This window comes from Malaya genurostris, chromosome 3 (genome assembly GCF_030247185.1).
Source record: "Malaya genurostris strain Urasoe2022 chromosome 3, Malgen_1.1, whole genome shotgun sequence".
NCBI classification, from domain to species: domain Eukaryota; kingdom Metazoa; phylum Arthropoda; class Insecta; order Diptera; family Culicidae; genus Malaya; species Malaya genurostris.
In genome coordinates, this window is record NC_080572.1 from 63370069 (window position 1) to 63384029 (window position 13961).

Consider the following 13961-nt stretch of genomic DNA (forward strand, 5'->3'; position numbering starts at 1 on the left):
TAACTACCCCTCAGTAACTGGTAATGTCAAAACGGATTTGCTTGAAAAAATGTTGGAACTGGCAACACAAGTTGGAAAGTTATTGATTTTGAAAAACAGTTACCAGTAGCCTTGGTAACTACATATGGAATGTAAACAAAAACAAGATATTCTCACTTGAAACGAAACCACTGAGTGTAGTTGGCCCTCTGGCAAGTATTAAATTTATTCTTTCAAAGAGTTTTGAGTCATTTTTGCTCATTTTTTTTTATTTGTAACTTTTTATAGCCAGGCAGATACCTCTACCATCGGCTATCAGCTCGATGTTTCTTTCCATAATCTTCTCAAAGTTACGTGTAACAATATCAACATCGTCAGCGAAGCCAAAGAGCTGTACGTACTTTCAGAAGATCGTGTTGATCCGCGCTCTTCGAAGCAATATTGAACAAGAGACAAAAGAATCCAAAACCTTGCGCTAGCCCTCTCTGAGACTTGAAACGACTCGAGAGCGTCCCAGATACTTGGACGTAGCACAATACTCATCGTTGCTTCGACCAACTACGTCAAATTATACGGAAATCCGTATTCGTGCATAAACTGCCATAGCGATTGTACGCCGCTTTGAAGTCAATGGCGCGTTGAATTCTCGACACTTCTGGAGTACTTGTCTCATAACGAATATGTAATTCGTAGTGACGTACCGTACCGGCAACGCAAATTATTCACTATCAAAAATTTGATTTCGGTTGTTTAAGGCAATAAAAAACTTCTCGTGTGTTATCTTCAGAGGGAATATCTACGCGATTGATTACTTTGTTCCGAAACGATCCGTCCGACATTCCAAACATCCGCCGTGGCTAACCGCTGAATTGAAACATCTGAAAACATCCAAAAGAGCTGCTCTGACACGATACTCCAAGTATGGAGGTTACGTTTTGCGCAATAATTATATTCAGATAAATAAGTTATACAAGAAAACCGTGAAGCGCTGCCATGCCAATTATTTAAAGAAGGTACAGCATAGGATAAAGTCTAACCCAAAAGCTTTCTGGAAGCACGTGAATGAGCAAAGAAAGGAATTTGGATTACCATCGTTAATGCGATTCGGTAAGCGTACCAGTTCGAGTACTCAAGAAATTTGTCAGCTCTTTTCGGAACAATTCGCTCGTGTTTTCTCTACTGAAACATTATCCCCACAGCAAATCGAACGAGCGGCCATCAACGTTCCGGTATCTAATTGCTTTTTGCACTCCATTGACATAGACGTGAATTCGGTACAGATGACTATCGCTGAATTGAAGTCTTCGAGTTCTGCAGGACCAGATGGCATACCGGCAGTTATTTTGAAGAAATGTTCGGCTGGAATAATATCACCACTTTATCGTTTATTCAGAACCTCATTAACTACAGCAGTGTTTCCGGATTTGTGGAAAGCTTCGTTCATGTATCCGGTTTACAAGAAAGGCGACAAGAGCGATATGAACAACTACCGCGGTATCACTTCTCTTAGCACAATTCCTAAATTATTCGAAAAAGTCATTCTGACTCAAATTTTTAACCATTGCAAGCAGTACATTGATGATACTCAACACGGGTTTATGCCGAAGCGTTCAACAGCTACTAACCTCGTATCTTTCACATCTTACATAACAAACGCTATGTCAGACGGGTTGCAGACGGACGTTATCTATACAGATCTCTCTTCTGCTTTCGATAAAATCAATCACGACATCACAATTGCAAAATTAAATCGACTCGGCTTTGGTGCAAACGTCATTCAATGGATACAATCATATCTCAGCAATCGACGTCTTACTATCAAAATTGATGATTGTTTTTCCGAAGAATTTGTTGCAACGTCTGGAATTCCACAGGGAAGTCATCTTGGACCTTTGATTTTCTTACTGTACTTCAATGATGTAAATCTTTGTCTGGATGGACCACGAGTCTCTTTCGCTGATGACCTCAAGATCTATAACACCATCCGCAGCTCAGAAGATGCGGCATTCCTTCAACGGCAATTGGAAATTATTGCGAATTGGTGCAAAACCAATCATATGATAGTGAATCCCGAAAAGTGCTCAATCATTACGTTCACAAGGAAAAAGTTACCGTTCAAATTCGAATATTATCTTGAAGGATTCATGATTAGTAGATCGACATGCGTCAAAGATCTTGGTGTCTTTCTCGATGAGCAGTTTTCATTAAACAGCACATTAACTACATTGTTGCGAAAGCTTCACGCTGTTTAGGATTCATATTTAGAATGGCTAAGCACGCACTTCAATGATATTTATTGCCTGAAGACTCTATACTGTACACTCGTTCGTTCTACTTTGGAATATTGCTCAGTAGTCTGGAACCCTCTTTACCTCAATGGAGCTCATAGAATAGAATCTATACAACGTAGATTCGTAGTGATAGGATTGACTGCCCGCTTTGCTCCGTGAGGTTAATATTAATGTTCGTCCCCGTGCTCTCCGTAACAACGCCTTTCTTCGACTACCTCTACGTCGCACCAACTATGGAACAAACGGTGCCGTTATAGGCTTGCAAAGATCGTTCAATCGTGTATCATCTGGATTTGACTTCAACCTTTCACAGAAAACAATTCAAGCAAATTTTTTACTTAGTATTAGAAACTATCATTAGGACTACAATGTGTCTGTTGATTTTACAATAATAAACAATAAACAATATATTCATCTAACTAAGCGTTTATCACTTTCATAACGTTCCCAGAATTACATCACTAGTTCAACGTCACTAGTTTGTAATTGCCCTTGCTGGATTGAACTTTGAAGTGCCGGTTGGGCTAGATCTATGTAACCGGTAACCAGATTTCAGAGGTGATTTCAAAGCATTTATGAAGTCTTGTTCCAATCAACTAGATTGCGTTCCATTCGAACGTGGAATGCACTTCCGAATAATGAAAAATACATCATCCAACATGCTGGAGCATTGCTGCCCCGTTTCAATGCTGTCCAAAATTATCGCTTTCAGGATGATTTCTTTCATGAAATAACGCTCAAAAAGTAAATATATCCCAAGAATTTCCTGCATTTGCGTATTCAATCGGGACTTTTCAATCAACTCATTTAAAAAATTTGGTTCCAGAAAACTTTTTTTCGAAATCAAACTAAAAAACACAAACCGATTAGAAATCCATTTATACGAAGATAAACCACTCACCAAGAATCGGCGTTTGACCAATTTTATAAATTTTATATATTATAATTCAGCCCTCGAATGAATTATTGTTATTCCACCAATGAGGGCATCAATGTCTTTCGCATTCAGTTTATCAACCGATCCTCCACCAGATGTTTTCCTTGATCGTGCATTTCAAGTAAAGAAACAATTTTGAAGAATCGTTCTACCGATGCCAAATTATCTTTTTTGATTGCATCATCAAACTTTTGACAAACGACGTCGCGGATCTGTGTCGTATGTTGTTCTAGTGTAGAAACAACTTTTCGAACGGAAGCTATCGATCCAGACACGTCATCAGCAATTTTTTAATAATGAAATGTGGAATTATTCCATAACTATTTAAAACTGTTTGTTTATTTATTCTGGTGCTCCTTGGTAACTAGTTCATAGCAACCTAAACAGTGTTGCTCGAATAGTTAGTTTTTGTCATTTTCAAGGGGTCGCTATATTTATGGTAACTGGTGGTAAATCGCTCACGAACACTTTTTATTCCGATTTTTCTTCGGAGTGTCTGGTCGTGTCGTCGGTCATATCATTCGACTCAATTCGTCGAGTTGAGCAATGTCAGTGTGTGCATGTGTCAAATAATCTTACTAGGTTTTCTCAGAAGTGGCTGAACCGAAACTTAGGTTCAAATGAAAGGTCTTATGGTTCTAAGCGGATTTTTTTAACTTCATCCTGATCCGACTTAATGTTGAATCAAATATATTATATATCAATATGGATCACTTTAACGAATTCAATACAAATCGAAAAGGACATCACAGTAACACCATCTCGTGACGCTCAAGGCTATTAGTTCAGTCAAATTTAATAGTCTGCGTTTATCGTGCACCCAGAAGTGAAATGTCACAACTAATTGAGCATGATGCCCAAATAGAGGTGTGAACATTTTCATGTGTTCATGTGTGACGAAAGTAAATATTGCCTATAAATAATGTAGAATTACGTTCTTTAAGACCTATCGTCTTAATCACCAATGAAAATGAAAATTTTCGGAGGATGTTTCACTTTCTTCAATTTCATTTGTAATAAATGTTCATAGTGGCAGCACTGTGTAATTAAAATCAGCCGTTCTTCTTTCTAGTGAATTAATGTGTAAGCAAAAAAGATTTGTTAACTGTAAACTTACTATGATTTCGACCTGTTTGTCTCACGGATAAACAGTAAATTAAAGACATAGAGCAATACCAGTAGTGCCAACAGCATTACTAACAATAATATACCGTAGTATTACATATCTGCTGTTCAATGATATGCTCTGAACAAACTGGACTGGAATCGGGAATCATTATCACAGTAAACCTGAATACAAATGGATTAAATTTTCAAATCAAGAAATTGCAATACTTAATTCGGAAATGTTGGTAAAATTTTGGAATTAGCATTAAGATTAATTCGTTTAGTTCTGCGTTTACATTTCACACTCATTTATATAAATAGGGAATTTTTATATAACAATGTGTTCTCTTCCGAGTTAGTATCAGATTGCAATTCTAAACCGCATTTACAGCTTATTTTTTCGTGCAGTGTATATCGAGAAATATTCCATATATTTGGGTTTGTTTGATTCAGTGTACTGAATCCATGGCTGTCATATGTGCATTAAAAAATTTGTAGTGTATTAGTAACCTTTTTTACCACCGCACTTTACTGTGATGTCCCTCGTGAATCGCAAGAGTGATGCATATTGATATATAATATATTTGGTTGAATCTAGACTGGGACCAAATATATTTCATTCGGTAGTTGTTATCAGTAGACGGTAAATTAAATCGATTCTATTTTGGTTCCCAGCTTCCGGTTCCTGAATCACAGGAAATAGTGATAATATATTCAAAAGTAAAAAAAACTCAATCACTTTGCTCAGAGATGAGTTAACCTATTTCCATAAACTTAGGCTCTTTTAAATCTGACTTAATACCAATATAGTTTGAAGGTCATGTTAGTCATTGTTAGACTTAAATTCTACTAGTGTGTCTATAACTAGAGTGACGACATATCATCCGTTATGTTGGCAAAATTCAATCCAAAATGTGGGCAGTTTATTTAGCTTTACATTGTATTTGACAGGTCGTTTGGAACAAAGCAATCATTCGCAACGAACAGCTCTGTGACGACAAATTATATCGATTCCGAAAGTACCTGCAATAGTTGAATTCATTTCGGTTTCTCAGAGATGGCCTGAGAACTGATTCATTTTGTAAGTTATACTCATTGTTTTGAAGAATACCACAATATTATATATGAGAATATGAGTTATATAATAATATTACACCACTATAGTGGACTAAAACAGATTTTCTGTTTCGTATGGACCTTTGCTTCCAACCACATTTACACACATTAGCAAATGTGATTACCACAGTTTCTACATCGTGGTTTGAAATATTTCGATGATGTTTTTTTTCTTTGTGATGACAGGACGGCTAAGGCGCAGAGATGCTAGATCTGCAGATTTGTTGGTAAATTTGCAGATTTCTTACATAGTGCTGCAGACATTTTTTTGTAGTGCAGACTTTTGTAAGTATAGTTTTTCGCAGACTTTCGTCGCAATTTACAGAGTTTGAAAATGTCGCGACCTTTTTTTTGCTCGTCAAGTCAGTTTAGCGTGTCATACTTTATAGAGAAATTCCTGCCAGCAAGACATACATGCTAACTGCAGATTTTTTTCGAATATGCAGACTTTTGCAACCCTGTCTGAAGATATTTGAAATTTTTACCTGGCATCTCTGCCCTTACTGTTACATCTTGCCTCGATGATGTTTGTTTCAATAACATTGTTTCCTTAAAGAATAACAGCTGATTGCTGACGTTTTGACTTTGGGTGAACTTTAAATTATTCTGAAGCATTCTACTAATACACATTTTAAATGCGTTAATCTAGTCAAATATAGTCAATGGATTAGTGCTCTCTTCAATATATGTTGTACATTGCTTATGTGTAATAATTTGCTTTGATTCAAATTCAGTATAGAGATCTGGTATCTGAAACGCACGGATTTCCTAATTTGGAATAAATTGCTCTTTTTATTATCGTTATCGCATAACTATATTCCTTGAAGAAATGGAAGATTTCCAAACTAAGTACAATATTATCGATGAAAAACCTCCGTATAATTCACAGTTGAAGGCACAATACAAGCAGTAAGTTGTTTAATTTAATATTTTCTTTTATTGTAAGCGTGTCTGCCACAGAAATACTAATTCAGCAAGGCACTGTTATTGTGTAATAAAACAAAGTTTTCCTTTCTAGGGGATTTGCCTTCTATACCATGAAAGAGCGACTCCCTATAATCTTAACACAGGTAATTGATTGCCTATCCAAAGACAAAGATCAAATAGTGGAACATTTTGGTGAGGTAGGTTGAAAACATTTCAATTTTTTAGTACATAATGTTGAACCTAACTGACAATGTGCTAGGAGGCCCGCGAAGAACTCAAAAACGCCATCGGAGAAATATCCAAGCTAAAATATGAACTACAGACGGATAAAGAACTTAAACCGATTTCAACTGAGCTAGGCGATGAACAGCTGTGGAACGATTTTTTAGCTACATTGGGAGAAGCGAATACTTACTACTCAAGCTGTTGGCTGTACGCGGAAACCTACATGTACCGGCGACTAAATAATATTTTCGAGCAAACGTTAGTTATTGTATTAACTTTTGGGGGGTAATGAAATCAGTAAATAGTTTTCTAATGTTTTAGATCAAGTCTGAAAAAGTTAGATTATTTTCAACAACAAAAACATAAAGCCCTCACAAATTCATACGATGCCATATATGCTGTGCTGCAATCGTTGGAGCAGTTTAATAACAGTAAATCTGACTGGAGTGAGGCAGAAGTGGAAAGTTTTTTTGTCAAAATGTTGAAGGTGAGACATTAAATCTTCTTTCGTAAGACTACTGTATTTGTTGTATTCAATTTAGTTTCATTTGTTTATTAACACATATTAACAAGTATCTCCACAGTAATCTTGTTGAAAGAACATACAGTTTTCTGTTTGTTATTCAACAATAAAAGGAAGCCGGGGTAAAATAAATGAATTAAAAAAAACAAAAATTATTTCATAAAAGTCTACCCCGGTTGTAAAAAACTTTGACAGCCGACAGAAGTTTTGCAAGATTCTGGAAGCTGTCAAAATTTTGCAAGCGAAATTGCGTCATTCTCTCGTCACATCCCGTCTTGCAAGATCGCTCTTCCTTCTGTTGGACTTCATATCTCGGTTGATTTTTCATTAGGGCGTATAAGCAAGTGACAGTTTCTCTTTGTTTACTTTCTCTTCTATTAATTACCAAGCGGTTCCCACGTTTATCACTCAACTCTTTGCATGAAATGATACTCGAAACTTTCGACTTTCAAACAGAATAGTGATATCAAAGAAAATCTTTTTAATTACATCACAATAATCGAAAGAGAGAGTGAAACTGTCACTTGCTTATACGCCCTAATGAAAAATCAACCCAGATATGATATTCGTCCTTCCCGCTTGTGACCGTCAGAAGGCAGGCTGCATTCCGGCTGCTGTCAAAATTGTCCAGGCGAAATTGCGTCATTATCTCGCCGCACGTGTCTTGTTTATTTCCCTCCTTCTTTTTTTCTTCTTTTTATTCGACTTCATTTGATATTCGTCAATCCCGCATGTTCATACAAAAAAAAACGAATCTTGAGACGAGGTAAACGAGATTAAAATATGGGTATGTTTGGTAGTGAGAATGCAATGTTATTAGCAATAACATTTTCGATGATTAGTATATATGAAGCGCAATAATTATTGCCTTTCATATGTATCTTTTATTGAAAAAATAGAACCAAGACGCCTAAAATGTAGAACCGATTCAAAACGGTTCTGCCAATCTTGTATGGCAAGAATCCAACAGAAAAGAACCGGTAATAACCGCTAGGCGAAATTCTCTGCCAGAAACGGTTGTTGCATTGTTGCCAGACAAAAATGGCTGGCAGACATAGCCAGCCGTCTGGGGGGAAATCGGCCCGCCGCGTACAAGTGGGGTGTACTTGTTTACAGTTTAAAAGTTCATCAGAAGTTCATCGTTCGAATGTAAAAATTGCAAGTCTCCTCACACTCAACAGATTCATACATATATCGCTCCTAAAGGCTGGGAACACATACAGGGCAATCTTTTTAGTTATTTTTACTGTGGAATACGTTTTTAACAGGCACTTTTTCGCCATTTTTCAATTTTTAGCGCAAAACAAAACAAGTACACGTCAACTGTCAAAGATGAACTTGATTCATCGGCAGTTCATTTGTGTCGTCATCGTGCAAAACCTAATTAGGTTTTTTACCGTCACTGCTAACCTCAATCGGATGAACACATTTTGACAGTTCAGCAGTACTGTTTGTAAACATGGATTTTTTTGTTTGTCTGTTGTTAAATTGGATGAGACCATTTACGGTCAATATCGCCTAAACAGAGTTTTAAAACATATGCTCACGTTTGGATACGGTCACTAGTTGCAAAGTGTAAAGATGATTGTTCGAGATGTGTTCTTCGACTGAGCTGAGCTGTCAAGGATGAATTCAAAATGACGTCACTATCACGATAAAAAAAAATAATTGTTTATGAAACTACACACTTATGTTAACTTAATAATATTTTCAATTCAAACGATGATGTTCACTATTAAGGGCTGAGGCCAGTGTGTTTTAGACCGTTTTAGAGGGCTATTTTCACGCTTCAGATGTGATTTTCTCAGAAACGGTGACGAATATAAAAAAAACTGATAATCTCTTAGAAAATTAGTGCATAAAAACATATTTTGTCGCGATAATAATGAAGTGAATGTTATTTTTGTGAAGGTAAGTCGATTTCTATGGCGGCACTATTTTTTCTGCTCCAGTTTCCTTGTAACGTTACGAAACTTGAGAGAGAAATAAATTCGGCTCAGAAAGGCTGCCAAACAAGCGGTAGCTTTATTGGATTTTATGAGATAGTGTCAATCGTGTAACCGAAAAACGCGAAACATCAGTTTGCTTAGAAAATTTACCACTTTAATTTACTGTATTTTTTTCTTGATGATTCTTGATGATTATTGCCCCGGGCGCCAAATTTCCTCGGTACGCCACTGATATTGCCAATAAAATCAACTCAACTTTTGCTGATAAACAAAAAAAATGGTATTTGATTTCAACAATGAAATTAGCTGAAACAGCATTTTTTTTCCGTTTGGCTAAACCAAAATTTAGATTCACAATAAACAAAGATCATTGTTGATGTTGAAGGGGAATGTTGGTTTGGAACAATCATATTCTAGATAGAAATTAACATAAATCAAATTTAAAAATCTACTAACTGTTTTGTTCTTTCAAACACGTTCTATTTTTCTGCGTGTACCCGGAACCAAAGACATCATATTAACAAGATATTCAGCCCTCATATTTCACAAACAAATCATTGGCAACATACTTTTTTTTGTGAGCATGGCGCCCTCAGCATAAAATCTTGTAGATACAAGTAGGGAGAAATGTCTAATCCGTGGACCTGAAAATAGTAAAACAAAAATCCGGAAATTCGTCTTAGACTCGTCAGTACATAACAGTTTATATTAAACTTATTAGCGGCCCTTACACGATCATTAAAAGTGTCATTACTAAAAAGGAATGGCACTTTTAATGATCGTGTAAGGTCTACGAGTTCAGTAATGATGGAATTGTGGATTTTCCATCATTACCAACATTATTTCTTCTTCTTATTTTTTTTTGTGGAAGTGATGAATATCTTTAGAACTATACGCGAAAAAATGACAAAGTGTAGATTTAAATTGTTAATATTTCATTAACCTTAACGTTTCAATGGCAAATCAAATTTATTTTCAGCTAAACGAAAATAAAAATATTGCTATTGCTGGAGTAGTTACAAATACTCATCATTAATAATGAACGTGTAATGCTAAAAAGTAATGATGTACAGTAATGCAGTAATGACGAGCGTTTGAGCAGAAGTGTCATTACTTAGTAATGACACTTTTAATGATCGTGTAAGGGCCACTATTGAATCTTGAATTACAGGTTTTTTGTACATTTCAATTTGCTTGTAGTCATTCTTCATCATAATAATTTCACTCTGAAATCAACAGCGGCCCTTACACGAGCATTATTATTGTCATTTTTAATGATGTCTAAGTAATGATGTATTTCAAATTTGATAGAAATCTCGTCATTACTGCACCATTGCACGTTCATAAAAATGACATTATTTTTTAGTAATGACACTTTTAATGATAGTGTAAGGTCCGCTAACAAGTGCCGATAGAGATAAAGAAGAACCATTGAGATAACATGTAATCTGTTTTTTTTTTGCGCATTTTAGCTAAACCTCTGGGGCAACCGTTGTGATCTTTCGATAACAGCTGGCCAGGAAGTCAAGCAGGATGGTGACCCCTTCAGCCTACTCGAATCTTGGGACAGTTTCATCGTTAGTGACCATTCGGGTGCCATCTGGGATTGTGTCCGTAGTTGTAAAGATGCAACCATTGACATCATTAACGATAATTCCGGTTACGAACTGTTCACTGACCTCTGCCTTGCGGACTTCATCATTGAGCACCAATTGGTAAAGCGTGTCAATTTCAACGTCAAGGCAATTCCATGGTACATTTCAGATGTAACCCCGAAAGACATGCAGTGGACGTTAGATACTCTGGTGGCACACGAAAACCCACTTCTGGCTAATTTCGGAAAACGATTAAAAACTCGTTTTGCGATTGGAAGCTTTTTTCTGAAGCCTGTTAACAATTTTTGGACCTCACCATACGAATTCCATAGAATGAAGGAAATCGATCCACGGTTATACGACGAACTGTCCCAGTCGGGGCTACTGATATTCAAGGGTGATCTTAACTACCGGAAGCTACTCGGGGACTTCAACTTCTCCTACACCACACCGTTCCGGGATACGTTGCGAGATTTTTTTCCTACCAATTTGTGCACGCTGCGCACGGTCAAAGCAGATCTCATTTGTGGAATTGCTGAAGGACTTTCGGAAAAGCTGTACGCCAAAGACGACCGGTGGATGGTCACCGGTGAGTATGGAGTCATTCAGTTCACCCACAAATAGTGTCCAAATAATTACTCATGCATATTCCGGTGCGCTTGATTAGCTAGTTTTATTTGAAATTGTAAATCCTGATTTCAAAATTTACTGTGTAGATGGAATTTAAGCATCCTTGTGTATGCGTCTCTCATTGTGTTGTTTTTATTATGCTTTAAACAATATTTTGCTTCAATAAAATACAAGTTTCAATTCAACAGAGATAAATTTCAGAATATCTGAGATTAAGGACGCAGAATAAATAACGGCTAAGGGTCTTTGAGTTACAGTCGTACGGCGACGAAAAATTTGTATGTCATCAGCAATCTCAATCCAAATACAAAAAGTGTGCCACTGGCGTAATTAGAATACAATCGTGTCCTGATCCTCGACTGAATAGAAATCTAAACTTTTACCGTGATTTTCCAGTGGAATCCGAACGTCCCGTTTACGATCGAACAGCGACAATTGCAGTCCTCCCTGGCGATCCGATGGGCCAAACAGTTTGACTATCAAGTTCTCCAATGTTTGCAAATTAATTCTCTTTGGGACCTTTTTTTCGAGCATTTCACCAGTTCGTTCATTCAGCAGATGAAGATTCAACATGTTGGAGACCTTACGGGTTTCAGGAAGAAATTGTTCCGGGCTGCCCAATCCTACATAAAAAAATTAATAAAATTAGGATACAATGAATGAATAAATGATAATAAATGAATCGAATTCAGAATACCGATGGCAAACTTACTTTCCAATATCCGAGGATACATACGATGTGCCTTGAAAAATGCCTTCAGATGCTGAGCATCGTTTCGAACCAGGCACCACTGGACGGCAAACATTTTCCACATGTCACACTCCGAATCACGGCGCAGTTTTTCACTGATTCCTGATCGATTGAATGTTTTTAACCCTTTGATGGATCCCACGACTCTCGCCACCGTTTCCTCGTAGCTCACACTCGAATCCGGATCCATCGTTAAATGCTCCAGCTTTTTCAGTTTGTCCAGTTCGTTAAATGTCGCGCACTGGTCGATGATTGGATTGTCACGTAGATAGAGTACCCTTAGCTTGGGGAAGAGAGTAATCTTTTCCGTATGTGAACAATCGGGAAAATTAATTTCACAAATTTCATTCGCATTAAGTGACAGTTCTTCCAGTTCTGGTAGCTGCCCTAACGCATTAATCGACATCTGATCAGATATATGATTATTTTGAATATCCAGAACACGTAACTTGGTGAACGCCAGTGCATAACTTTCTTCCGTGATGTCACGCAGTTCATTGTCCTCTAGCGATAGACTTTCAATGAGTGGCCACATTCGAGCTAGCCGTACTATTTCAGACCATGAGCTAATAGCACATTTCTTCAGGATCAATTTCTTCAAATTGGTGAATTTGGTTACCAACGAACAGATTTCGTCGTCAGTTGGTCTGACAAGACGATTGTTAGACAGATTTATCTCTTGCAGGGTAGGAATTTGCGCAATAATATCACCCACTAGTTTCCAGTTCCAGAGCAATGTAGCTGAAACATCCAGTGAGCTGAGAGATGTAAGAGAGGATAAATCTCCAGCAGAATTTACCGGATAATAATCTACCGAAGCGTCAATCAAATGGCTCAAATTACTTTGCTTGCCACCAATCTTTTTCATTCCGACGACCTGCAAAAAAAATGATAACTGATTGAATTTCAATGAATCAATAAAACAAACAAAAGTTATCAATTCCAGTCGAATGCACTTCGACAGAGCGGCCTTGAGCAGAGTGACACTTACTTCAAACAGTGACGCATGCAGTTGTTTTTGTACTTCCTTTAACATCTCTGCATCCAAACCGAGGGTGTCCTCAGTCATGATGTATTTGTCATTGATTGCCTCCAGGAGTGTCATGAACGTTGGGATTTTTTCGCTTCGGATCATCGAACCGGAGCCCTCATGCCTATCAACAATAAACACTCTTATGAGTATGTAAACAAATATGGGATGACTCATCCGCTTCCTCCCACACAAATGATTATTACTGACCTTGTTTGGAAATACTCAACTCCATTCACCAATCCGGAATGTTTGCCTCGTTGAGGATCGTCCCATTCAACACCAACCCATTCTCCTTCGGTATTGGCCACCTTAAAAACACCATAAAAAGTCAATTGGGAAAAGCTCTGCCTTTGGCATAAAGAAAACAGGAAAACGATATCCACCTCTCCAATGTATCGTATGGTTCCAAAGTGTTGTCCAATCCGGATGCGAACACCAATGTCCAGTCGACGCAGTGGAATCATTTCCTTTTGGATCAAATAAATATACACACAGTTTGCGCAACACTCAAGTAAAAATTTGCGATTTTCTGAACAGTTGTTGGGAAATTACTTTCATTCAGAAAATGGTCACGTAGTGAAAAACATGAAAGTGAAATGAAAACATCAAACGTCAGATATTGTTAGAAGCGTTATTATTTCAGTCGATAAAGAAGATTCATATTCATTATTCTACACTGAAAATAATTACACGGATTTATGAATGTCGTTTTCGTTTAGGAAATCTGAAGCTGAACTGGGGTATTTTCATCAAACAAAAAGTTTTCACGAAACTGAATTGGGTGGTTCACACTTAGCAACCGGAGTGTGAGTAAATCCGATATAAGAATCAGTTTCGAAACTGATCGATTTTCATTGAAACTACACTCAGAAGAATATTATGGTAACAGTTACTATAT

General features: G+C 37.1%; 2 protein-coding genes across 5 annotated transcripts; one reads left to right on the forward strand and one right to left on the reverse strand.

The window, feature by feature from the left end:
• Positions 1 to 5995: 5995 nt before the first annotated feature.
• LOC131435751 (damage-control phosphatase ARMT1-like) lies at positions 5996 to 11661 on the forward strand. 4 transcript variants are annotated; one of them, XM_058603927.1, is made up of 6 exons: positions 5996 to 6136; positions 6258 to 6339; positions 6449 to 6554; positions 6617 to 6840; positions 6904 to 7069; positions 10527 to 11661. In XM_058603927.1, the coding sequence occupies exons 2-6, from the start codon at positions 6260 to 6262 to the stop codon at positions 11271 to 11273; spliced, it is 1323 nt and encodes a 440-aa protein (XP_058459910.1). In that variant the 5' UTR covers positions 5996 to 6136; positions 6258 to 6259; the 3' UTR covers positions 11274 to 11661. The 4 variants fall into 4 exon arrangements, with proteins under 4 accessions (XP_058459910.1, XP_058459911.1, XP_058459912.1 ...); XM_058603928.1 differs by having other exon boundaries at positions 6001 to 6019; XM_058603929.1 differs by having other exon boundaries at positions 6026 to 6339; positions 6436 to 6554.
• LOC131435750 (tubulin-specific chaperone E) lies at positions 11298 to 13659 on the reverse strand. The gene is made up of 5 exons (XM_058603925.1): positions 13447 to 13659; positions 13271 to 13371; positions 13022 to 13184; positions 11992 to 12907; positions 11298 to 11902 (listed from the first exon to the last, which is right to left on the reverse strand). The coding sequence occupies exons 1-5, from the start codon at positions 13525 to 13527 to the stop codon at positions 11610 to 11612; spliced, it is 1554 nt and encodes a 517-aa protein (XP_058459908.1). The 5' UTR covers positions 13528 to 13659; the 3' UTR covers positions 11298 to 11609.
• Between the last annotated feature and the right edge of the window lie 302 nt (positions 13660 to 13961).

Bases quoted from the DNA above. Each gene is read 5' to 3' on its own strand.
- LOC131435751 (XM_058603927.1), top strand. From the start codon at position 6,260: ATGGAAGATTTCCAAACTAAGTACAATATTATCGATGAAAAACCTCCG. The intron at 6,340-6,448 runs GTAAGTTGTTTA...TTTCCTTTCTAG, and splicing joins TTGAAGGCACAATACAAGCA to GGGATTTGCCTTCTATACCA. The intron at 6,841-6,903 runs GTTAGTTATTGT...CTAATGTTTTAG, and splicing joins AATAATATTTTCGAGCAAAC to ATCAAGTCTGAAAAAGTTAG.
- LOC131435750 (XM_058603925.1), bottom strand. From the start codon at position 13,527: ATGATTCCACTGCGTCGACTGGACATTGGTGTTCGCATCCGGATTGGA. The intron at 13,185-13,270 runs GTCAGTAATAAT...TATTGTTGATAG, and splicing joins GTTGAGTATTTCCAAACAAG to GCATGAGGGCTCCGGTTCGA. The intron at 11,903-11,991 runs GTAAGTTTGCCA...TTTTTTATGTAG, and splicing joins GTATCCTCGGATATTGGAAA to GATTGGGCAGCCCGGAACAA.